This window comes from Phyllostomus hastatus, unplaced genomic scaffold (assembly GCF_019186645.2).
Source record: "Phyllostomus hastatus isolate PE091 unplaced genomic scaffold, TTU_PhHast_1.1 phas_contig_1162, whole genome shotgun sequence".
Classification (NCBI taxonomy): Eukaryota; Metazoa; Chordata; class Mammalia; order Chiroptera; family Phyllostomidae; genus Phyllostomus; species Phyllostomus hastatus.
Window position 1 is genome coordinate 8,840,062 of NW_025333537.1, and position 26,333 is coordinate 8,866,394.

A 26,333-nucleotide genomic window follows, 5' to 3' on the forward strand; every position below is an offset into this window, starting at 1 on the left:
AGATGGTATGCCCTGAAAAATAATTTCAGGTCAAAAAGTGGCCTAAATGAAATGAGGCAATTGATAGCAATGATCCATGAGAAAAGCTTAAACAGCTTTATGAAATGGGACAAGGCAAAAATATAGAATATTTCATGTATGATTACATATATAAATATATAATCAAATTTCTAGAATAAATATTGGAAGCAGTTCTCTCTTCTCACATGCGTGTTTCTGTAGACTATATAGTCCTATCAGCGCCACTGGAGCCATCAATTCTCACTTCATCTTTGGCTTTCTAAGCCTCTCATTCCTACTCAGTGCTTGAGGTATTTGATATTATTTGGCTTCTTCCTTCACTACTCTTCTGCCTTTGGTTATTTCTATCCTTCACCTGGTGGAGGCTCTGGTGGGGCCTGCGGTGGTGAGGCCTCCGGTGGTGGAGCTGCTGGTGCTGGGGCCTCCGGTGGTGGGGCCTCCGGTGGTGGAGCCTCCGGTGGTGGGGCCTCCGGTGGTGGAGCTGCCGGTGCTGGGGCCTCTGGTGCTGGGGCCTCTGGTGGTGGAGCCTCCGGTGGTGGAGCCTCGGGTGGGGGGGCCTCCGGTGGTGGGGCTTCCGGTGGTGGGGCCTCCGGTGGTGGAGCCTCGGGTGGGGGGGCCTCCGGTGGTGGGGCTTCCGGTGGTGGGGCCTCCAGTGGGGGGGCCTCCGGTGGGGGGGCCTCCGATGGGGGGGCCTGTTCTGGTGGGGGGGCCTGTTCTGGTGGGGGGACTTCCTCTGTTGCAGGAGCCTCTGCTGGTAGGGGTGCCTGCTCTATATCCTCCTTTAATTCCTCTTGTGGCTCTGCTGATAGGAGTGTCTCTTCCTCGGTGGTTACCTCTGAACTCAGTTCTGTTGAGGCACCTGGGGTCTCTACTGACTCAATTCCAGATTTAAGACTAATGCAACATAGTAATATTATCAACGTTAATAAAAGAAATGAAGGGAATATGTAAATTATAAGGCCAGCCTTTTGAACTGCTATCTTAGGTTTAGCAGGATGGACACTTCCATCAGCACTTGGATTTTCATCATCTGGTTTGGCAGGGGGACCACTGTCCACGCTACCCCCGTCACCTATGGTTTTACAGTCAGGGGGGGCATAGCCAACCTCACAATGGCAGTGCCTTAAGTTGTTACAGACCCCTCTCCCACCACACATTCTCGCTGGATCGCAGTCATAGTTGAGCGCAGCATAATCGGTGCAGGAGTAATTCACGCAGACTTTGTTTGGGGCGCAAGGAGTGCCGGAGTGCACATCCCCGTCGTCAGGGATATCAGTAATGTTATAGGCATCCATGCTCCAGCAGAAGTCATTTTCATGAGGAATCTGGATCACTGTGTAATGGAGTTTGATTGATGGGACCCATTTAACATTTGTACATATAATTTTCCCACAAAATATATTATCGTCAAAACACTTAACGTAACTTGACTTTGCTGAGGTGGGGCGGCCACAGTTTCCAAACCTGTTCCCTTTGCTGTTTATTGAAATGTAACAGTTTTCGGGGGCAGACTGTGCAGTGTACCCATAGAGATCTGAGCATTGACTATCAGGGTTCCTACATCGACCCCCAACACAGTAGTGAAGTCTATCACACGGTGTACCATCTTGCTTATAGCTGTCTGCAGGGCACTCTGCAGAGGTACCATCACAGTACTCTGGGAGGTCACACTCTCCCGCAGCAGAACGGCACACGTACCCCTTATTTCTCAATCGGCAACCAAAACAGCAGAGTCCATCACTACAGTCTGCATTCCCCTTCAGTCTACATGTCTGGTCACAGCACCGGTGACTGTAACAGGCAGAACCGCAGTCACACTGCTCCTCGCCCTCCACCACCCCGTTGCCGCAGGTGGAATCCCTCCGCAGGCGGCCTTTGTGCTGAGGGTTGTTAAACAGGCAGGCCCCTTTGTGTGCCTGCAGGAACCGGTAGAAGTAGTCAGAGCTGCAGTTGCTGAAGCCACTTTCTTTAGTGATATCTTCATACATGAGGCAGAAGCGTTTATCTCTGCAAGTGCAGGCCGAGTGGTCGTGCTGAATACCCAAGTTGTGCCCAAGCTCGTGGGCCAGGAGCGCTGCAAACAGGAGGACGTCTTCATGATGGAAGGATTCAACAGCTGCTGCAAAGCCTGTGGAACAGGCACCATTGAGAAACGCCTGCCCCATACCCTGTTCAGGATGCTGTCCAACAATCATGTGGGCAACGTCATGCTTCACACGATGGAGGAGCTGCTCTTGTCTCCAGCTATTGAAATTCCTGAGTGCCACTTGCAGGTCCTCTGGGACCTCTATGGGGTCCCCCTCGGTCCAAATCTCCATTCCGGCCAGCACCACCTCTGTGTTTATTCCCCTAGTGAAGCTGTTGGCCAGGGCGATGATGTCCATCACTCTCTGGACTGTCTCACTGACGTTACTGCCCCACATTTGGAACCGCTGGTTGTTGACCACGACAAACATCTCCACGTACTTGGTGTGTGACCACAAGTAGGATGGTGCCTGTAGACCTCCAGGCTTCCTGCTCCCTTGTTGCCTGCTGGGGGACACCACTTGGCTGTCTTCGGGAGTGACGCTGCAGGAGACTCGAGCTTGATGTGCCGTGGTGTACAGCACGTGGGTAAAGTGTTGTGAAGAGTCCACGGGCTCAATGCCATAGGACCGTCCCTCCTTAATCAGGACGCCCCTGAGGCCTGAGCAGGTGTTGACAGAAACAAAAGACCCTGGGACTCCTTCTATGTAGCCTTCATAGTGACAGTCATGTGAGACGGAAGGCCTTTCTTGTCCCAGGGTGCCATTGTGGTAGCTGAAGACTGGGAAGTTATTGACAAAATGGTCTCTCTTCACCTTCAGGTGGATCAGCTGTTTCTGGCCCTGCATAAATATCACGTAAGATACCTCTTCCACTGGGTCTTCCCTTCCCTCAACTGTCAGAGCCTCGGGGGTGATTATTTCATAGGAAGAGTAATGTGGTGATCCCAGGGCACAGTACGTATTTGGCAGAAAAATTGCCAACAGCACTATAATTCCCAACCTGACACATGATGATCTTGGCACTATCCCCAGCCTCAAGTCCCTCTTCTGCTGTGCCCAAATCTGAAAATTTATCTTACCCTCTTTCAAGGCCACTTGGTTTCTCCATAGAGAAGGCCATATAGGGGCAGAATCTCTCCCAGAGGCGGCCATGACATGGCGCTAGCGAATCAGTTGAAGATACCAGGCCTATGTTCATCAGCAGCTGCTGTCCCTGGCATGCGAAACCATGGAGACTCAGATCTATGATGGTTCCCTTATGGGTAACTGCTCCCCAACTCTGAGTCTTACGGACTTTGAGGCTGAGTTGTTTCTTGCTTCTCTCTTGATATTCAGTAGTTTCCTATTATATGACTTTGTTCAAACAGCAACAGCTTTAAGTCTCCCTGGCTACGTTCCCTTTACCCTCACAGAGAGATGTATCAAGTAGAAGGTCTGTAATGGTTCAGCCAGTACAGTAACTCTGACCAATTATCCTTATCCTTAGCCGAGGCCACAGGACTCCTTGATATCCGTTAATCTGGTCATTCTTTGAAACCCAACATTCTGGCAGGAGGCTGGGGGGAGGGGACAGGGGTTCTTTGGGGATCTATGAGCAGGACAAAGTTCTCTGTTGCCCACTGCCTCTTTTCCTCATTTCTGTTGTAACTCAGGGTACTGTTGATCAGTCCGACTCTTCTTTGTCGGTGTCCGTTTTTTTTCCTTTAATTCAAGAAAAATTGTATGTAGATGCACAAATTTTCCCTCATTAGCCTTTGTTCATAACAGATAAATTTGGACATTTTATATCAGCATATAAACATAATTTTTCTCTTCTAAGACATTTTCCTAGCACGGAGACCTACTAAGTATTAAATGAAATGAGCTCAGTTTCACCTTGGAGATATTGTACGTGACTAGGATCAAAGTTCAACTTCTCCTAACTGTCCCAACATAAAAACAAACTGATTATTAACCAACTTGCAGACACCATTTCATCAAGAAAATAAAAGTGAACTCTGTAAGACCTTTTAAAAGATTTCTTTGCTTTTATAACTCAAACTGAACTGTAATCTCTGCAGAAATCTTCAGATTTGGTTTTAATCTTGATTTCCTGATGCATTCAGCAGCACAGATTTAAAAGGAAAAAGTTGGGGTGGGAGCTCTATCACATCCTTTGCCCAGTTATTTTTCTGTGTATTTTAAGATGAAGTAAAATAAGACTCTACATCTTTTACCTTGCATAAAAATAATTTATATTAAGTCAAATATTTACAATATAAAATAACGGTTAGGAGTACAAGTTTAACACTAAAAAATGGGGAGCTACCTTATCTAATTCATGAAGGAATGCTATGATACCACAAGATCTCAGATATGAGCATGATAGCAGATCGACTCATTAATTATCCCCAATTAATATTTAATTCCTAATATAGATGATAAAATTTATCATTAGCATCTAGCAAGAAAATTTAGTCATATCACAAACCATTTTTAAAAATCTACAGCAAAAAGGGAAAGTTGTATTTCTTTTTCCCTTGTTGTTTATATAAGAGGAAAGCCTCTTACAGTTATATAGTAATTATATATAATTTATATATTTATGTATATAGTAAATTATATATGATTTAGAAATTATCAGATTTAACATGTTTCCCTGTGTCTTAACCAAAACAGGCAGGGAAAATTAGGTTAAGTCATTTTGTGGAATTAAAGAATTAAACCAACAATGAAAGAAAACCTCTACTTTTTAAATAAATAAAAATATAATTACAATTAAATAGCCAATAATTTTCCAGTTCTAAAATTGAAACATTTTCAATAAATAACATACACACAAGCATTCATACACATGATCTGATTTAAATCATTTGACTTTTTCTTCATTAATTGCAACTTGTTCTTTCTTAAATAAATACAAGAACAAAACTTTTTCAGAAGTAGTTCCTCCTATCAATGTTTCCAATGATAAATTTCTGACAGATAGTCTCCTATGCTTATACAACTTATTAGCTAGAAAGATATACAAGTTGTTTTTACATCAAGCAGATTTGTAACTATGGTAATGTCTAAAGGTATTTGAGTGATAAGTAATGGCTTTAGTAAGCAGAGGTTAGCAAATCATGTGGTAAAACTGGAGACTCTAACCTCCTGCCTATAAGAACTGTTAGCTGCAGGTTTAGGCATTAGAGAGGCAGGCCAAAAGAGACAAGGATGATTTTGTCTCACTCCCAGTTATGTGCAAATTTTGCTCTATTAGTGAACCTGACTGGTTTGTTAAGGAAGTACTTGCTACTGGCCTACAATCGCACTCAACGTAGAAAATTCCACTTTAAAGATCTAACACTGCTGAGTCCTTTGGGAGCTATGGTATTGTCAAGGAGCTCTGTCCAGGGTAGGACCCACTTCTGAGTTACAACAGCTGGAGCATCCTGCAGGGTATTCACAAACTTCCAGCCGGGGGTTCTTTTGGGCATGTCTGGAGACAGTGCACATTTGGGATGTCAGATTCATTCCGTCTCAGACAACTGACACATGGACAACTGCTGCTCAGATAAACAGGACCATCATTTTGCATACCCTGCCTCCATCATGCCTAAAATTCATCACACACTGAAGGAATAAAACCATCCTGAACCATTAGAAGATACTGAAACAACAAACCTGAGAACTTAATGGTAGACTTGGCATGCCAGAAAGTTACTCTGAAGAAAAAGTTAACACAGTTTATTACTACCTTCTATCCCCAGTGACTGCTGAACCTCTGCCCTAAGATAAGAAAAACAACAAGCAGTCAATTATTCTAGAAACAAGTACAGTTTTTCCTGACTGCAAGAAGTGATTTGTAAGACTGCATTTCACTAAAAAATAGAATAATGTAATGCAACCCTCAATTCAACTTTTAGCTAAGTTTTCTGGTCAGTAAATAAGAAAACAGTTTTTCTCTCCTGCCTCTTAAATTTTGGCATGTTTAAAAGTACTGAATGCAGTACTGAGTACTGAATGGATATCCTTACAGGGTATCCATTTATAACAGTTATCAGTCACCTAATATTAGTGAATCATACCTCAAAAAATACCTGAATTACAAATTCTCTAAGATAAAAGGGAACCAATGTAAAAAAGCAATTCTTAAAAGATACCTTGTATTATCATATATTTCCACAGTAACACACATAGATGGGGCATACTAACCAAATGTCACTTTGATGACATACTCAGAAAAATGGAAGAATTAGAAAATAAGTTAGCTCTGTGGAATGGATTTTGATTGATGAGAATGTGACAGGATAAAAATGAATATTTGAGCCTACTGATCCTTTTCCCTCTGCTTTGCAAATTGGAGTTGCCTATTATTTCTTCTATTTACCAACACAGGTGCCCACCAAAAACAGCTTTAAAATGATTAAATAAACATTGTTTGTTATGGAAACGCATCTGCAAAAACAAAAACAAAAAAACAGGAAAGCATCCAGCCTTGTTTTCCATTCAAACAGCTGAACTCAGCCAGAAGCATGCTTCTTGAAAATGAAGGCAGCAGAACAAAATATATGCAGTCCAGGGGATGCCAACATGAAACCCAGGCAGAAATATTACAGAGAAAAATGGCAGCTTAAAGAGAAAAAAAACCTGAACCTTCTTGGATGCTAAGCTAGGAGTCCATTTTTCATGAAATGTAACTTTCTCAGAAAAATCATCCCATAAGAGGGCCAGAAGAACAGGGAAAGAAAATAAAAGGCTGCCAGAAAGGAGAGGACAGAGTGGGATCTCAGGGGAAGGGAAACTGAAACTTTGATTAAGCATGAAAAAAATAAACTCAAAAGGATCCATTAGATTTAAAAATCACACCAATACCTTTTAACAAACATGACCAGAAAAAAAAAAAAGTGTTACCACTTTTCTCTTGGGAATTCAGGACACAGAAATGAAGGCTAAGCTCCCTGCCTCTCCCACCAAGGGTGCTGGTGTCCTGTGAGTTTCAGCAGGCAGTCTGCATCATGGATCCACAGACATTTCTTGGCACCAGAGCTAATCTACCAATAGTGCAAAAAGTAAATACACAGGGCAATCGAAACCAAATTCCACAGTATCTGATTCAACTGTTTACTAAGCAGAAAGATCAGTATAGTTGGTCCTTTGTCTACTGCTGGCAAGTGGTTTTTATATACTTTATTACAAATAAAACAATCTTGCTTGACAATATCATCTGTCATCTTACAAACATGACTAAACAGTCCTAAATAGTGTATCTCTAGAAACTGAGCTTTTCTTAAAAACAAATGAACTACACTATTAGTAAATACCATATCTAAATCTATACAGCATCTTGAAGCAATGTGGAAATGAAATTATGATTTATTAATTTACATAAAAATTACTTTATACATTAAAGAATAGTTTTTCAAATTGTAAAAAAACAAAGTCTGAAGCTGTCATTATTGGGATTCATGGGACGTGGTTTGCTCCTCTATCACTTGCTTCACAATTTCTGCCAGTTTGAGCCGATCGACTTTATCTGTGAATCCACGACCTGAAACCCAAGAAAGAAAAAGGTCAATCTCCAAACTATTTGGGAGGAGATAGATTCCTGATAGGAATCCAGTAAGATACACCTTACTAGTGTCAAATTCACCCCCACCAAGGGAGTGTCAGATTCATCCCCAGTACTGATCAAAGGCAGTTCGGACCCTGCATTGTGCAAGTGAACAGTTCCATTAACCTGGCAGTAAAATCGTCAAAATCCAACGTTCACTACAACAGCACAGAAGGAAACCATGAAGAGGAAGATCTTTATAAACGTGTGTGTCTGACAAAGGACTCGTATCTAGAATGTATAAAGAGCACATCTACAAGAAAGATATAACTCAACAGAAAAATTGATGAAAGAATAGGCACTTCACAAGAGGAAATCTAAATGGCCAATAAACAGTTTAAAAGCGCATCAGTCATCAGGCAAAGGCAAAGTAAGATGACACTGCAATACTGCTATATACTAACCAGAATGACGAAAATAAAAAAAGATACAATAGCAAGTGTTTGTGTGCGTGCGAAGGCAGAGTAACTAGAACCCTCAAGCACTGCTAGTGGAAGTATCAATCTTGGAAAACTTGTACCAGTACCCACTAAAGCCAAACAAATGAATACTCCCATGAACCTGCACTTCCAATCCTAGATATGTAAGAGAAATTAACTCATCAAAATATTCTTCAAAAGATATACACAAGAGCGTTCATAGAAGTCCTTTACATATACATAAATACACACACACACACACACAGGGGTGAACAAAAGTAGGTTAAATTACCAGCCATCATTACCTAAAAGATAAATCATAAGGAAGGATATGAAATAATAACAATAATAAGAAAAAGAATAATATACATGATATAATAATAAATAATATAAGAATAAACTGTTTCACATACTCACAACTATAAATCTACTTTTTCCCACCCCGTATAAAGAAATATATATTGAGAATACACACACAAACACACATAATGAGAATGATTTGATGCTACATACAACAGGATGAATCTCATCCTGTTATTAACTAAAAGCCAGACACAAAGAATACAGACTTCTCTGATCCCATTTATATAAAATACAAAATCAGGCAAAACTAATTTATAGTGCAAGCAATCAAGATCATGATTACCCTTGGGGGAGGAAGGCAGTGATTAGAAGAGGGTCCATGTTCTACTACATGTTCTAGGGGCTGTTTATAGGGAAGTGTTCCCTTCATAAAAACTCATCAACAATATATACTTACTTCAAATGTGATCAGTTTTCTGTATTGATACTTCAAAAACTTTTTGAAAATCCTAGGTAAGCTAATCTCCAGGCTGAACATCCTGCAACTTAAATCTAGTTTAGACTGCTAAACTAGGAAGAAAATACGAAAAGCAGTTCAAGAAATAAAGCTCTACCTTGCTTGCCTGGGGAAAAAATGTTCACAAGCAGCAGGTTTGGCAAATTCTCTACTCTTGTAGAGAAATAGATCTCTAAGCTAAGCAAATCAGCAGGATGGACTCCCTGTATTCTGCCTTCCTTCTGTCCTTTAGAGTATACTGCTCCTGAATGACCTGGTGAACAGCCAAAGTATGTGGGAGGAGTTCTGAGATCTCCAGGGTTTTTTTGCCCAAGTGGTATGTGGCAGGGGCTCTATAGTGTTGAATCTGCAATACATAATTTACTCGAACTCTGGAAAACAAGTGAAAGGGCCAGAGTCCAGATATGCCAGGGCAGTTAATGTAGGGCTCACCCTGGTTCCATAATATTCCACTCACTCTTCATCCTCGCTTCACTTAAAAATAGCTTCGCTCAGCCCCCAGAGATAAAACACAATGACTTCTCTGCATTCCCAGGGAAGGAGTAATTAAGGCTCCTACCATTCCAGCTGAAGCTCTGCAGAGTATCTCTTAGGAGTTTGCATTCTCGGTTATACTTCCAAGCCTCTTGCATTACTTCATTCAGCTTTTCATCTTCATTTTCTCCTGTTGATAAAGATGAAGAAGTTGTGTTTCCCTGCAGCATCATGGGATTTTAGCGTCAGAGATAGACGGACATGATGTTCAACTTCGTTGAGAGGTGATGATTGAAGGTGCACTCTACCAGACACTGCCATTCCTGCTAGTCTCTACATTACATAGAGACCACTTCTGGTCTTTGAACTCTTCTACTCTTACAGCCTAACACAAATCCATGGATGGCCCCAGAGTCTTTGCATTGGGGGATGAGAAGTAGGCAGTATCACACTCTATTGCTGAGCAAAAACAGGTTAGGTCTCTGGTTAACCTAATAGACCAAGAGATGGAGGAAGAACAAGGCTGAGTGGGCTACCTTCTTTTTCCTCAGCTCATTTCTTACTTTGGAAGACTATCTGAGTACACTATGTGAGTTCTCTTAAAATGCAAGGAATCTAGGAAGACAGGTCAACCCAACAGTTTTCTGACTTACTACTCGAAGGATCTCTTTCATCTACTGAGAAAAGCCCATCACATCCCACTGAGTGGAGAAATAATATAACAAAAGCAAGCTCTCACTCAAAAGAATCTATGTACAAGTTACCCTCTGTCCATGACACAAGTAGCAGCAGGGCCAACTTCTGAACTTGGCAGGTATTTTTATATTCACAAGTTAATAAAGCATTGTACTCTAAGGGCTCTGGAAATGAAGTCTGACCTTTCCAAATTGATCTCAACCCTGTCCACATTCTCCATCTCATGCCATCGTTAACAAACTAAGAAAATATAAAACTACATGCTGCATCTGACACTGGCAATTAAACTCAAATTAGAAATGTCACCCTGTCCTGGCTGATGAGGCTCAGTGGATTGAATGCTGACCTGCGAACTAAAGGGTCGGTGGTTCAATTCCCAGTCAGGGCACATGCCTGGGTTGCGGGTTTGGTCCCCAGTTGGGGGTGCAAGAGAGGCAACCACACATTGATATTTCTCGCCCTCTCTTTCTCTCTCCCTTCCCTTCTCTCAAAGAAAGAAAGAAAGAAAGAAAGAAAGAAAGAAAGAAAGAAAGAAAGAAAGAAAACCTTAAAAAAAAAGTCATAGAAAACCAGAAGGGTAGAACGTAACACATTTCTGACTTTCTACTACCCACTCTTTTGAGTGGGCACAGACTAATTTATATAATGTACTTTTCTTTTTTTTTTTATAATGTACTTATTTTCTTATACACAAAGATGAAACAATCTTAAATTAAACCACTCCTATTGTCGTGTGCACACATGCACACATGCATATACACACATACACACACAGAGCATGGATAAACAGTGTGACCTTTACCAGCCTGGGGGAGAATACACTGAGCGATCACGTCTCGGAGCTTTTCCAAGGCAACATTTGAATCCTCGGCTCCATTCTCACGATCATGGATATAAACATCATCCTTTGGCTTGGTGCTTTAACAGTTTGGGAGAGAAGTAATAACAAGGTGAGACCCCAAAACCCAACACTCAACTGATATTAACTCTAAACATAAGGTAACAGACTTTTCAGATAAATAACTCACTATAGAGTATCTCCAACTTTTGATGCTATTTTAAAAGCCTATCGTTTCCACCGTCTTAAGAGGCAGAAAATGGGCAGACCCCTGGCTCAGCCACACCAACCATGGAGAAGAGATGGAATAAGGTCAGTTACCCGAGTAATTTCCTCTTCCTCAGAATGGGGTTGTTCACAGAGTGCAGGGGCTTGAGGCTGACTTTCAGATCCTGGATTCGCATGTTGGCCAACTGTTCTGCATGAGCCTGCTGGATTCCTGCAACCACCGCCTGAATGCAAACACTGTCATCAGCTTTTCACATTCATTTCTGAGTACCTGGAAAGCCAATCTAAGAGAGTGGAAAGGAGCTCAAAGAACTAGGAAGGCAATTTCACTCGTATGCTGGCCACATACAAATTTTGATAAAGCAGGGAGAGGATTCTTCCCCAAGGATTTGGCAGGGCCCAGGGAATACCAGCCCTTTTCTCCTGCAGGGGGAACAGAAATGCAAGTAAGAAATACTAACAAGGCTCAGGCTCACAGTAATTGGCACGGGCAAGTGTAAAGAGAGACATACGTGTACATCAAGAAAAAGACTGGCAGGCTACTGCCCCCACAGTGAAGATATGCACCTCAGCCTGATGGCCCAGTGCACATGGTAGGAGGAGCTCAAGCACTGATCTCTAGGCCAGTTAATTTATACTAAGAAATAACTGTCAGGAAGTGTAAAACTCTTGAAACCTGTGTCTTTATGACCGGAAGGTGCTCTCACTATGGGCAGACCAAGGAGGGAAGGCAAATAACTCAGTAGGAGGCTTTGTAAGAATGAGACAATCCAATCCCGTTTTTGTACTTTAAAAAAAAAAAGCAAACTCTTGAGTGTGTGGGTGTCTCCCCAGAAAAAGATCAGGATGATACATCAAGCCACAGGTGACCTCACTTTTGAAAAGTGAGACTGAGGCAAAGAAATGAAAGGGAACTTTTGCTTTTCATTTTATATATCTCTATTATTTGACTTTCAACAATCAAATCTGACCATTTAAAAAAGTAGTTCCTTGGTAAGTGTGCTTTTAAATCAGGAAGAGTTCAAACTCATTTACAGGAACTGTAATAGCTACACCACTGTGTAGTCCTGGCTACACCACTCGGGACCCTCACACTGGTCTCTTCACCAGAGACAGCCCAACCAGAAAGAGGGGAACAGCTCAAGGGCGTGAATTCAGGATTCACCTTCTAGGCAGGCCTTAGATGGACACTATTCTACATCTGCGTATGTGGCCACTTTCCTATCTTCCAAAGTTGACCAACCCACATCATGAACACAACATTCTATAAAGATAGGAATATATTGTGTTGTTAAAGTTCCACCTTATAGGTCTAGGAGCCACTCTTTCTCATTAAGAAGATTCTGCATATCCATACCTGGCTTCATTTTGCATTAATTTTAAAGTAACTCCTGAAGGCGAATTATTTCTTCATTTCCAAGATCTTGAAGAAAGCTACATTGTAACGCCCATGTACTGACAACCAGAGGATGATCTAAGTAATCCCTCTGAACTGACCAAACAGTTTTTGTACTACTGGGCATATTCAAACCAGGAAGATAACCATACACAAATCAGAGATGGCCGAGAGCTCTGCTCCTTCCCACTCTCCTTTCTCTCCCATATTCCAAGTAAACTAAGGAAGATCTCAGCATTCTCTTTTCCTAGTCACTTATTCTTCATCACACTTCAACCCCATTACTTTCAAGGGGATAACATTCGAGTCTGTGCCGCTGCCTTTGCCTCTCAGCCACGCTGGTTCTAGACCACACGCCTCATTCATTCGAGTGTCCATCTACCACTTGAAACAATTTCCTAAAACCTAAAGGACTCCCTTCACTCAAACCAGCCTTGTCCCTGACTTCTCTCTACTTGGCAATGGTACCACCTGATATGCCACCCAATGTCCCTTTATATCTAGTCAATCATCAAAAATTGTAGAAATTTGCCTTTGCAGAAAAAGTATTGAGCATAGTCATTCATCTCTACTTCTCTGCTCCCAGAGCTGCCCCTCAGATTCTAGATTACCGCAGATGTCCTAGGTTGGCATCTGCAAGCCTGGCTGACCATCCCTAAATACTTTGCTGTATAAATCTCTTCTCAAAAATCTACAATGGCCTCTCAACTCCACCTGACTGAGATAAGGCTAAACCCCTGCCCCCTCCCCCCCACACCTCTCTCTCTGCCCTCCCTTCAGTGAAGTCAGGCAGCTTTTCCTACGGACGATTATAGGGTAGACATCCCTGTGAGTGCTGGGTTCCCATAATGTGCATTTACCAGGCCTTGATCTTTTCTCTTGTATAAAGCAGCTCTTTATTGCCAATCCTGATTTTCAGGACACCAGAGAGGTTTTTCTGGAAAAGACTGTGTGCTCAGCACTGTTTTGCCTTTAACCCCTCACTAACTTAAGTCCCGGCATTCCTTCTCAGCAGAGTCTTATCCACAACAAAATAAGCATCATGCAAAACCTTATCCATCATCAGTTGAGCAGAGGGTAGAACATTATCCAGGGCCTCAGTTGAGTTTAGCCAGGGGTGGTCCAGTACTCCCTCGATGGTGAGTCTCTCCTCTGGTTTGACCTTTAAGAGCCTGTGGAGAAAAGGCCAACAGGGCTGCCATGCACAGTCGCTTCCAGAAGTCCAGGAAGTTCTGGGGTCTTCCTCTAACCAGATCTAGCTTCTGACTTTCTTCCAACTCCTACAAGTCTAGGCTTCCCATCTGCGTGGGGCGGGGGGTAGGGTGGTGGTCCCTAGTCACTAGCTGTGAGGGCACTGTGTCCTCAGGCAGTCCTTTCTACTTGTACAAAGTGAGATAAAAGTGGTAGGAAAAGGCTAATCCAGTGATACTTCAGACTGCGTTCCAGTCAGTAAGACAATCCTATATATGGCTAACAGTTCCTGAGACCCTGACTCTTCATACTGATGTTTCTAGGACAGTGGGCACTAATTTCCAAAATGGACTGAGAGTGCTCTTTTGGCTACCAGTGGCTACAAAATTAGCTGAAGGGTCAGGAGGTTCTGAAAACCCAGGTGGCTACTTGTGATAAAACTCTCAGGTGTTACCATATGGCAGGACATGAACATTTTATTCCAGAGGCATTCAAAAGCGCTAGACATCTAGTCTCTAAAAAAGGGACGGTGTTTCCTTCTAAGCCTAATATGTTGCTCTGATCCAACTTCTTTACATCTTGTCCACTCATGCTGATGCAATTCCTAGCTCACCCCAGCATCCTCCCTGGGCTATTTACAGCACCTTCTTCCAACTACCTATTCTCCCATTCCAAGTGTCAGAGTCAGGACAACAGGCCTACTTGCTCTTTCATATTCGCTGCAACCTTCTGGATCATTCTGAACAAACAGCTTCAGATTCTAAAGAAAGGATTAATGAGAAAAGAATCGATGTTGCTCTAGGAACAGGAAATATATTCTATAGAAGTGACAAAGAACCACTTAGGGGATATTGATATTTTGGTTAAGTAGCTGAGAATACAGCATGGGAATAGCATGGGAAGATTTAAACACTGCCTCCATATCCTAAAAAAACTTTTACTTGTTTTTAGAAACTAGTCCCTCTTTATATATACAGAAGCCTAATCAATAGGACAAGCTCACTTCAGAAAGGGAATAATCTCCATAGAGATACGGCTGCTGTACTGTCAGGAGACAAGTTTCCGGATACTGCCCCTTTAATGAGTGTCTTTATCACGTTACAGATGAAGAAACTGGAACCAAAAAAGGGAAAATTGCTCAGTAAAACTGAACAGTAGGAATACCAAAACAGTGCCCAAGTCCTAGGCAGTTGAGTCTCCCACACATGTAGGCAAAAAAAGCAAATATACTTCAAAGTGAGCTGTGACTTCTTATGTAGTCCTCTAGCTACCAAAGGACTCTGAGTGGCAACTCTCCCTCATCTACTCACTAGCCCTAATTCTTCTAAACCTTCCCACCTTCATACACATCAGAGCAACCAACTAGCAATGAAATGGCCAGAGAGTGGGGTTCAGGCGCCACACCATCAATCACATATTCCCACAGCAGCCAAGGAATTAAAAACCAAAAGCCTCGTCATCAGCTTAACCCCGCAGTTCAGTTCCGGGCGTCATGTCCATTGCAAATGACTGGCTTACATACAAGAGAGCACATGCCAGGGTCTGGGTGGCACAGATTATCGTTTAAGGTCCTGAATTAACACTCACAGGGACACTGGCTACCAAGGAACCTGGGCTCACAAGCCTGGGCATAAATTCTAGGAAGCAACAGGAGGGAGCAAAGCTCCCTTCTCACTGAGTTGTGGACACTGAGAACTCCCATCTCAGGCTCCGGGGATGAGTTTCTGTGATGCTAACCAGGAAGGAACATGCCTGGGAAACAAACAAATGACTTCTTTCTACTCAACATTCCCTTGTGCTCCACCACCTTGAGGCCTCCTCGGCCTCCCCACCCAGTGACCCAGGGACTCACTTCCTCACAACGTCTTTGGCCATCTCTGAGATCTGGCTCCACTCTTCCTCTGGAAACTCAAAACTGCCTGTCATGATCTTTCTCCGCATGTCCTTTGGGATAGTCCGACTGTGGTGTTTGGAGTAAAAGGGAGGGTATCCACACAGCATCACATAGATGATCACTCCCAGGGACCACAAGTCACAGCTCTGAAAGCAAGAAGAACACGGTCACTCACAGCAGAGGCGCAGCTCCCAAGTAAAGCCTCCAGGACCAGCCTAGACATACACAGGCTGATATACCCAAGACTCACTTAACAGAGACTGGAAAAGTTTCAGGAATCTAACCTTCCATTCCTTATTTTTTTATATGCCACCAGCACTACATATACACACACTAGCATACAAGGTCTGGGGTCAAATAAACAATCACTTTTATTCTCACTGCTTAGGCCCAAGGTCCCTTCTGATTCTTGGGTGCAGATGTAGGATACTTTGTCCCCAGCCAGAAAGAGTAATAGTTAGAAGACAGCTGGTTGTAAAACATGTACTCTGTCAACCTGGGCAGGGTAAGGGTGCAGGAATAAAGCAGGTGAGACACAGGTAGGCTGACCCCATAATACAGCACAAGTTGTTTCGTAGAAGCCCAAAGCAATTTGACACAAATCAAGGAGAGGGGAAGACAGGTGGTCTAAAAGTGCTCCTTTGGCCACAAAGTAGTCACTGTGCCCATTTGCAACACCATACACCAGTCTTGGGGAAGATACTTTTGAAAGGAAGCAAAGTGCCACCAACTACATGTCTATAGGTATTAAGGTGACTCCACTGCCTTGAGTCACAGTATGATTATTAATAAAGAAAGGCATACTTATTAATAAAGGACTCCTATTTTAGTTAAATGCAGCTCCAACAATCTTGGAAACTGAGTCCTCAGTGGCTTCTATTTAAGCCTCTCTTGCATTGCAAGGCAAAAGCAGTATTTGCCTGAGAAAGGGGCCCAAGGAGCCTACACTCTGGTCACATGCTTTCCCTCATGCCCAGAAGGAAGTCTGGAAAATGGGGTGTCTCAGGTACTCTCACCCATGTTTTGCATCACACTAATGGATGTTTGTAGATGATGTGACCCATGTTCTAGAACACATTATAAAATTACAGAGGTAAAAAGGAATATTAAAAATGCTTCAAATCCCTCACTTGACACATAAGGAAACGGATACTACAGAGATCTTGTCATCCATCTGTAAGGTCATTTGTCAAGAGTCAAACTAAATAGAACCAGATGCATGGAATCAGAGAATAGACTAACAGCTGTAAGAGGGGAGGGGTGGGGTGAGGACTGCCTGAAAGGAGGTGAAGGGATTAGTCCAAGAACACACTTGAAGGACCAATGGACATGGATAATGTTGTGGGGATTGACTATGGAAGTGGGGATGGGGTGGGGGTGGGGTGAAGAGGGTAAAATGGAACACCTACAATAGCATAAACAATAAAACATTAAAAAAAAAAAGAGTCAAACTAAGTGACCTAACGAACGTCACACAACTAAATAGTAGTAGAACCAGAGCAAGTCTCCTGGCCTACTCCTTTTTTTATGTTTTTAATTAAGGTTGATGTAGTTAATCTTCAAAATTTTAATTATATCTTATTACTTTTTTTTATTAAAATTTATTTGCCAGCCCTGACCAGGTAGCTCGGTTGGTTGGAGTGTCATCCTGATACACCCAGGTTGCGGGCTTGACCCCTGGTCAGGGCACATACAAGAAGCAACCAATGACTGCAAAAATAAATGCAACAACAAATTGATGTTTCTCTCTCTCTCCCTTCCTCTCTCTCCTTCTGCAAAGAAAAGGAAAAGGGAGGAAGGAAAGAAAGAAAGGAGACAGAGAGAGAAAATGAAAGAAAGAAAACCTAAAACTAAAAATTATTTGCCAGTGTAGCATTCAGCGTTCATTTAGTTGCCAATAGAAAGTTTCTATCTAGACCAACGTATAGGCACATTCAAAAGTAACATGAACTGTTTATTCTTTCAAAATGTTACTCATTTGCAGCGTAATTTTGATGAATGTGCTAATTCATGAGCACCATCAGATTCACAAAATGGAAAAGGAAGAGAAGGAAAAGAAATACTGTAAAGTAATATATCATGCAGGAATCCATTCCATTCATACAGAGAAGATTTAAACAAATAAATTAAAGACAACTCAGTCTTTTAAATATGGTCACTGGATAACCATATGGTCTCTGTATGAATGGAATGGATTCCTGTACAGCTAGCCAAATAACTAACCTATAGTGACCATAGTCCTTGGTTCCTGCTGCAAAAGTTAAATTGATAAGAACCTAATTTCATATTTCATCAGACAAAAACTTAAACTCCAAATACATGTGTGGCTGCTTCCAGCCTTTTGCAGAGGGATATTTAGGGATAAAAATGGAATTAGCTACATTCCCAGAGGGCCACAAACACCTCACAGAAGAGAAGCCACCCTGAGGAGTGAGGATAAATATTTCATCCCCTACCTTGTTGTAAGTGTAGGGAGTTGGCGAGGTAGGTATGATGCCAGATTTCTCCTTCTGATGCCTTCTCTGTGCCTCTAGTACCTGTCGGAGTCAGACCAAAGAGAACAATTCACTAAAACTCACACCGATGACACACAACTTGAGACAGACTGCTGGAAGGTTACAAAGGGTAAATGCTGATAGTCAACAGTCAAAAAAACTCCATACAAACACCATACTTTCAAACACATTTTGTCCCCCTCTTACAACCGTCAACTTATCAGTGTTTACCCAGGTTAAGAACATCAAGATCAGGACTCTGGAGGAGATTTAGCTCATCTTCCTACCCATCGAGGCATCTGCGATCACTGACTCTTTCCTGGGGACACCCCTCATGCTTATGCATTGTACAAGCAGACCAGTGCTGGCCAGCAGATCAGGTTCCAAGTACTTGCTGCCATCAGGACTATAGCAGTCACGTCGGTCTGGGTACTAATGCCCCAAGGAGATAACCACTGCCATCCACAGGGCCATCATCATGGTAAGTTTGCCACTGTCCTGTGCAGTGGGACTCCGGGGGGAACAAGACTGGCTAACCCCACGTGGCTCCTTGCACAGTGACAGGATGTTGCAGCTCTGTGCTGGTGTGCCTCATCCTCAACACCCGGACCCATTGCTGTCATCTTGGCCTCATGTCCTTGAAGCTGCCACTGATGGCAGGTACTGACAACTGCTCACCCAGAGGCTGCACTGTCCCCTGGACCACTTTGCCAAGGCCACCTTCAGTGCTGTCTCTAAGATGTATAGCTCTCTTACCCCTGACCTCTGCAAAGAGGCTGTTTATTCCCCAAGTCTCTCTATCAGGAATTCACTGACCATCTCCTCAAGACCCACCTCACAGCCTCTGTACACAGGGCCCAGCTCCAGCTGTGGCCACCAAACAGAGTTTTTAAACAAGAAGAATAAAAGAGAATTAATTAAACTGAAAGGGAAAATACCATTTATGACAGTATAAAAATATTAAGGATAAATCTAACAAAAGATGTGAAACACTTGTACAATGAAAGCTACCCAAATATTGCTAAGCAAACTAAAAAAAAAAAACAGGAAAAATACAGCTTGCTCATGGGTCAGGTTGTTAAGATGTTAATTCTCTCCAAATTCATCTATAGATTAAATGCAATCCAAATCAAATCCCAGGAGGCTTTCCTGTTATACAAAAGTAATTCTGAAATGTATAGAGAAATGCAAAGGATCCAGAATAGTCAAAACAAATTTGAAAAAGAACCCATTTGAAAGACTTATTACACTGAGGTCAAGACACTATAAAGCTACAGTAATCCAGATACTAGTGCTGTAAGGATATACACATGGGGGTTGGCAAAAGTAGCTTTAGTTTGGAGTACATAAAACACAGAATTTATTCTTGTATTATTACTTATTTACTAATTATTGTGTTATTTATTTGTATTATTTGTAACCCTACTCTTGCCCATTCCTATATATATTAAATAAACAGAATAGAGTCTAGAATAGACCAACACACATATGGTCGATTGATTTTCAAGAAACCTGTAAGGTAATTCAATGACACAAGGATAGTCTTTTTAACAAATAATGGAAACAACCTGACATCCATGGTGGGGGTGGAGGGGAAACCTGACCCTTCTCTAATATATACACACGCACTCAGAAAAACAACTCGAGTGGATCACTGTCTGAAAAGTAAAAACTAAAACTATACCCTTTAATAAGAAAACGCGTGAAAATCATGTCCATGGATATGGAAAGACCTCTTTGACAGGAATAAAATGCACTAACCATCAAAAAATTTTTAAAAAGGTGAACTGGACTTGATCAAGTCAAAAGCTTCTGCTATTCAAAAGATTTAAAAAAACAAACAAACTGAAAAGTAAACCGGACTCAGAGAAATATTCATAATACCTACGTGGTAGGCAAAACAATGCCCCCTCAAAGTTGTCCCGTGTCTTAATCTCTGGAATCTGTGCCTATGTTAACTGTACAAGGCAAAAGGGACTTTGCGCAGATTGGATTAAGGATCGTGGGATGGGGGTCATCCTGGATTATCCGGGTGGGTCTAGTGTAAAGACTGGAAGATTCTACACTGCTGGCTTTGCAAATGGAGGAAGACACCCCAAGCCACAGGATGAGGTGGGCTCTAGAAGCCGAAAAGGCGAGGAAATGGATTCTCCCCTGGAGCCTCCAAAAGGAACACACGCCTGCCCACACCCCGAACCAGTGCAGACTTCTGACTTTAAAACTGTAAGGCAGTAAGTGTGTGCTGTTTTAAGCCACTAAGTTTATGGAAATTTGTTACAGCAGCAGAAAAAAATGAGTATGTATGTACAACAAAAAAATTTATATCCAAAATATAATTAGAAATTTCTCTATCTCAATTATAAAACCAACAGAAAGAGCAAAAGATTTGTAGCTATAGTTCACAATAGAATGTAGTAGCCGTATTTCTTAATAGAACGACCAATGAACACATGAAAACACAGTCCACAACAGTAGTCCTGAGGAAAACGCGATAATTAAATCCATAATGAAATAGTGCTACATATGTCCCAGAGTGGCCAACATTGTAAATACTAAGAAACGTGACTTGGTGGTAAGAATGTGAAGCAACTGGACCTCACACACATTACTGGTATATATGTAGAATGGTACAACCATTTTAGAAAAAAATACTACTTAACCGGGGAAATGTGTCCCTCAAAACTTGTAACTTAATGTCCTTGGCAGCTTTAATCATAATGGCCAAACACGTGAAACAACCCCAAATGGCCATCAGTCAGTGAATGGACAAACAAACATGCCTTAGTCGTATAACAGAACACTGTTTAGCAATAAAAAGGAATTAACTACTGCTAAGTGCAGCAACATGGATGAATTTCAAAACCATGCTGAGTAAAAACAAAACACAAAAGGCACATGAATTCCATTTTCATGAAATTCTACGAGAAAAAAACTAAGCAGTAACAAGAGAAAGCAGACCAGTGGTTGCCTGGGGCTGGGGGTCACGCTGGCCGCACCTGACTAGAAGATGGACGGGAAGTGCACACCAGACCGCTTCTGAAGTGATGGAGATGTTCTGTGCCTTGACTGCGGTGCTGATCACGCAGATGGGAGTACCCATCTGTTAAAACTCATCAACTACACTTAAAGTAGAAGTATTGTACATAAATCATTCCTCAGTAAATTTGGTTTTAAAAGAGTAAAATGCCTACACCAAATTAAGCAGCCTGAAGGTTTCTGAAGCTGAGCCCCACCCCTCGCATCTGTAACGCACATTGGCTTGTGCTGAGGAGCAGAAGAAATGTGAGTCCACAGGCAGCTTAGTGATGCCCTGTGGCAGAAACAGCACGCGCTTACCTGAGGTGCTACATAATAAGGGGTGAACTGGGGTGTCATCAAGTCACCTTGGTCGATTTTGGCAAATCCAAAATCACACAACTTCACTGGGGCGTCCTGAAACAAAATAAATGGGAGTCACTGCTCCAGAGTTCTCCGTAGACATTAAAGGAAACTCCAGGTGCAAAAACGCGTTACGGCAAGTTCTCACAAGTTTCCGGTTGAGACCTGAGTGTATGAGTAGCGCATCCTCAGGTCTGGAGACAATGATTCATATTGAAGACCTATTCTTAGTAATAGAGAAGTAAGCAATTTCTACCCATCACAGGTAACCTTGCTTTCTAACTTACAAAGGCAGCACTAAAATCAAAATCTTAGTCAAATGCCCCCTGACTCTATAGATTAAAGTGCATTATTTCTCATCAATCCAGGGTGCCGCTTCATTCATAACATCAGCTCCATGACAACTTACTTGCCAGAGCAACTTATTTGACGGGACATGGGAAGTGGGTAGGACTGGAGAGGAAAACACACCTTTTCAGGGTTAACAACAAATATAACTGTTAAATTTCAAGGTAATATATAGTAGCGTATCGATTCCTGCCCCTTCCCAATGTGCCCCCAAATAATATCCAAAATCTTAAGTCCTACAAATACATATCAGGATCATCCAAAATTATCAACACCTGGGTAATATCTCTGGGCCTCTAGCAAGGGAACAAGTGGGAAAAATAAGCTGCTTAAAGCACCGTGGCCAAAGCCTCGCCACAGTGGACTCAGAGCACTCCAGACACACACACCCCTGCACGCCCACTGCTGAGCTGCACTGTGAGTGGCAGCACTAAAATGCAGAAAAGCAAGGCTTCTCACCAAAGAGTTATCCTTGAAGAGCAGATTCTCAGGCTTGAGGTCTCTGTGTGCGATGTTTAACAAGTGACAGTGCTGTAGAGCCAAAGCTATCTGGAAAAGGACATAATGGAGCAACCATATCTTAGAAAAAATCAACTCTTTAATGCCCCTGGTTTAGAGAACTCAGGATGTTAAAAAATGATCCTTAATTAAGTCAATTAAGACTATAGTCAGTTTTCAACTTTAAAGCAGAAATTAAGTAAAACTTTTGGTACCAAGAAGAAGAACTGAAATAAGCTTAGTTTACCTGCCACCTGTATTTCGTTAAAGAAAAAGAAAAACACAAGAGTAAAACGATCTTTGTCAGAATAAACTGATGGTCAGATCCCGTACAAAATGAGGAAAATGAAATGTTTCCACTTCCGTTCATCTGGGATGTGACAAGCACTGCAGAGTCTTCGGCAGGCCAGGCCGGGGTCTCCCCCCGCAGGGCAGCGGCACTAACATGAGGCTCAGAAGAGAGCTGCACTCTCCAGGGGGCTCAACCGTCAAGTTCTGCTTCACGAAAAACGAAAAGCAGCTAACTGGATTTTTCCACCTGATGTTCCAATGTGCTCATCCCACCTGTGGAAATGTTGCCTGTGTAGGTGGATGTGAAGGGGTTTTGTTTTATAGAAGATTATCACAGCTCACCCTTTAGTCCTAATATTTGAAAAATACAAGGTATAATTTTAAAAGTTAAATAGAAAGAGCAAATTTTACCTGTTCTTCAATTCTTAGTATGGAATTGTCTTACCATTCCAAACACTAGTTCCTCCCTTCCAGAAAGGAGGTGTCAAACAAGCTCATGGAAAATTTGGAAGGATTTTTTTATTCAGAACCAAGTGTGCTACACTTCCTGCTTTTCTCTGTCTTGCTTGTTTGGCCTGAAAATAAGCTTTAAGGGTTTAATTTCACCTCCTCAAGAGGTTATGTATTATTTGTGATATAAACCATTCCTCCAGCAATAAAATGTGATGTCAAAATAGGGCAACTGTAACCAGCAATAACCCAGAATTACAAAGACCTTAGAATAGTACTAAAATGTGATGAGAAAAAGGTGACTCATACACAAAAAGTATCTTGTATACAATTGTCAGAACATATGTTTACACCAAGCAATCTTTCAGGTGGTACCAGCAACATTTTATCTCAGTCCAGCAATAGTGCTTGGAAGCCATGTGTCTACGGATACCAGCAGTCTATGAACTAGTTAAGATTACTTTCCTTCCAGAGTTTGTTTATAACCCTTATAATAGACAGACAATTGACAACCATGTAAGAACACAGCCCCCTCCCCAGGCATAAAGGGGTCACATTTCTCCTGTCAAGGCATCTTTTCTGATTACATAACAAAGCAGGCAATGAGAGATCAAATAGAGCTTTTCTGCAAGTTTTCTTTTATCCCGCCCCCCCCCAATGAAATTGTGCTTGTTAACCAACATTGTTGGCAGTTTGATTGGTACCCGGGGTTAACTTGCCTGCTTTGTTACTTGGCTGGCTTGCTTCTCTGTAAAGTGCCGGTGCTGGCTGATTCTGTGAAATAGCTCTCCCCCTTCCATCATCTCCATTACAATTAAGAGTCGGGCCCTGTTTGAAAGCATTTGATTTTGTTAAGTTAAAAAAAAAAACTGAAACATTAAGTAGCTAACCTAAAGAGATACCTCATCTACGGTGTGTAACTACTTCCTCAGTCTAGTCCTACCAAGCCCCTTTGAGTTGGCCTCCTTGTCGCTGCCAACCGAACATTGTGCATAAGGAACATCCCGGACCTAACCCTTTCTAAGAAGATAAAATGGGAGTAAAAAAATTAGTTTTGAAGACAATGATCCTTGTGATACTTAACCTGTTATTACTAGTTACGTTAAAGAGGCGACAATCTTTTCGGTGACAGGTTTTATGTATGTATTTTAGGACAGCTAAGACTGAAAACAGAGTTTGACTATGTGCAGGACACGAATTTCAAGTCCTTTGGCTGAGTCCTGGGCTGTCCTGGTTTTTTACTCTCACTGTGTGTTGGGGGCGGGGGGTGTATCTACTCCCCGCACCCAGTCCACTAGTCTTCCACATGATCCACAGCACACCCAGCAAGATAACTGGAAAGGGCTATACAGCTACTGCATAAAAACAAAAATCCTCCTGTTGTCAAAAAACTTTTCTGAATTTTGATTACCATCCTCTGATATAAATGCTTCCAGTCTGCATCCAAATGCTTTCACCAACAGAGCACAGTTGTAAGAAATAACCACTTCATTTCTCATTTGTTTTTGCAAGTCTGTCTTCTTTTTCTACCTGGAAAACTGCTACTTACCCCCCTCAAGTCCTAGCTCCCACATTACTGTTCTGTGACACCACTCACCTCCCCAGCCTACAGCTAGCAGCTCTCCATTGTAAGCTCAAAATATTTTATGGACGCCTCTCCTTGCTGCCTATCACACTGCTATGATGACAGATTTATCTCATTCCCCCCAACAGAGAACATACCTTATTTAATTTTGAATTCCCTAGAAGAGACTTAGGATGCCACCCAATGCACTTGCCAAACATTTGGCAGCTAAAAGAATAATGTTGATTTCTTCCTTTAAAAGGAATGCCAGACTAAGCAATAAGGGCTTTTTGCTGTATCAACCTCTAAGACATTGCCTAGAATAATATTTGGTCCCCTTTTGCTAATTTGAAATAGAATGTTTTAATACCACATTACATACATGCCTTTTTACAAAAGAGAAAGTAACTGCGATGATCAGGGGGCCAGGGGAGTAGGTGGGGCACAGGTGAAACCAGCCTGGCAAGGAGGCTGGTGGTGGGCGCCTGGGGATCCATGACATAATGCTGTCTGCTTTCACAAGTGTTTGAAATTTCCCAAAACAAAAAGTAGAGGAGAAAGAGAAAGAGGATCAGAGGGAGGCAGACAGAAAGAGAGGGAAAAAGAGAAAGGGGAAGGTGGGGGGGTGGGCACAAAACAGAGGAAGACCCCACTACACTTTGGCCTATGTATGCAGAAGTGGGCATGGGATGATGACCCCATGCAGTCTTACCTGGGGCTGGACTCATGAGGAAACTGTACACTGTTAGCAAACACTTCAATAATTTGCACTATATTTGGGTGTGTGGCACACATCATGTGCAGACGTACCTTAAAGAGAACAGAGGAAATGTTTCTGTACATAGAGGATGCCAACCTTTTCTCCCCCGCCCCCCGCCCAAAAAACTGACCACACCAGGCACAAGGGGCTAAGCCTATTACAGTAAAAAGCCTTATCACCTAGAATGATGTAAAAAAAGGGGGGGGTGTTACCTAGGTTATCTCCTTAGTGCTCTTCCATGAATTAAAACCTCAACAATAGATTACTTTCTCTTGTCCTATCTATTAGCAAGTAAATTGGCAAATAATTCATTTTATTTCAGGTGTTAATCATACATCTACAAGCAAAAGAATAAGTACTTCACTGCACATTATTAACATGTCATCACCACATCCAGATAGTCTAAAACAAATGTCTATTTTTAAAAACTAGAAACACACCCTCAGAGCCCTCCTGCAGCCCACTTTTAAGACACTTTTCATCAGACCCTTCCTTGTAGTATTTTATCTCCACTCTTCAAAGACTTTTTCCAATAAGTAAAAGTAGAAGTAAACCTGAATACTTCCATGTATAAGAATCACATTAATTGAAAAAGATCAAGCAGTGGTTGAAAGGAAAAATACTCTACCAACAGCCTTTGGTACTGATAGATATAGGACTTTTATAATAATAACATGAAGCCTTGGCTGGTGTAGCTCAGTGGATTGAGCGCGGGCTGTGAACCAAAGTGTCGCAGGTTTGATTCCCAGTCAGGGCACATGCCTGGGTTGCAGGCCATGACCCCCAGCAACCACACATTGATGTTTCTCTGTCTCTCTATCTCCCTCCCTTCCCTCTCTAAAAATAAATAAATAAAATCTTTAAATAATAATAATAATAATAACATGAATAGCAAAAAGGAGTAAATATGAACTTAAAAAAAACCCAGCTTCATGCCTATGTGTATTCTCTCCAGGGAGCTGCCTTACTT

General features: G+C 42.1%; 2 protein-coding genes across 4 annotated transcripts in view; both read right to left on the minus strand.

Annotated features, from left to right (window-relative positions):
* Positions 1 to 365: 365 nt before the first annotated feature.
* LOC123820367 (disintegrin and metalloproteinase domain-containing protein 1a-like) lies at positions 366 to 4,033 on the minus strand. The gene has a single exon (XM_045841061.1). It carries the CDS (start codon positions 3,198 to 3,200, stop codon positions 366 to 368), a length of 2,835 nt encoding a protein of 944 aa, XP_045697017.1. The 5' UTR covers positions 3,201 to 4,033.
* A 225-nt stretch (positions 4,034 to 4,258) lies between these two features.
* MAPKAPK5 (MAPK activated protein kinase 5) overlaps positions 4,259 to 26,333 on the minus strand; it is a 31,192-nt gene continuing 9,117 nt past the window's right edge. The window contains exons 4-14 of one of the 3 annotated variants that reach the window (XM_045843574.1): positions 25,316 to 25,413; positions 23,759 to 23,867; positions 22,260 to 22,349; positions 21,411 to 21,506; positions 18,036 to 18,116; positions 15,538 to 15,725; positions 13,546 to 13,666; positions 11,192 to 11,322; positions 10,835 to 10,950; positions 9,422 to 9,526; positions 4,259 to 7,560 (exon numbers count right to left, since the gene is read on the minus strand). In XM_045843574.1, the coding sequence (XP_045699530.1) occupies positions 7,466 to 7,560; positions 9,422 to 9,526; positions 10,835 to 10,950; positions 11,192 to 11,322; positions 13,546 to 13,666; positions 15,538 to 15,725; positions 18,036 to 18,116; positions 21,411 to 21,506; positions 22,260 to 22,349; positions 23,759 to 23,867; positions 25,316 to 25,413 (1,230 nt within the window). In that variant the 3' untranslated portion in view covers positions 4,259 to 7,465. Of the gene's footprint in view, positions 7,561 to 9,421; positions 9,527 to 10,828; positions 10,951 to 11,191; positions 11,323 to 13,545; positions 13,667 to 15,537; positions 15,726 to 18,035; positions 18,117 to 21,410; positions 21,507 to 22,259; positions 22,350 to 23,758; positions 23,868 to 25,315; positions 25,414 to 26,333 lie in introns of all 3 variants that reach the window. The other 2 variants (XM_045843571.1, XM_045843578.1) reach the window with 2 other exon arrangements.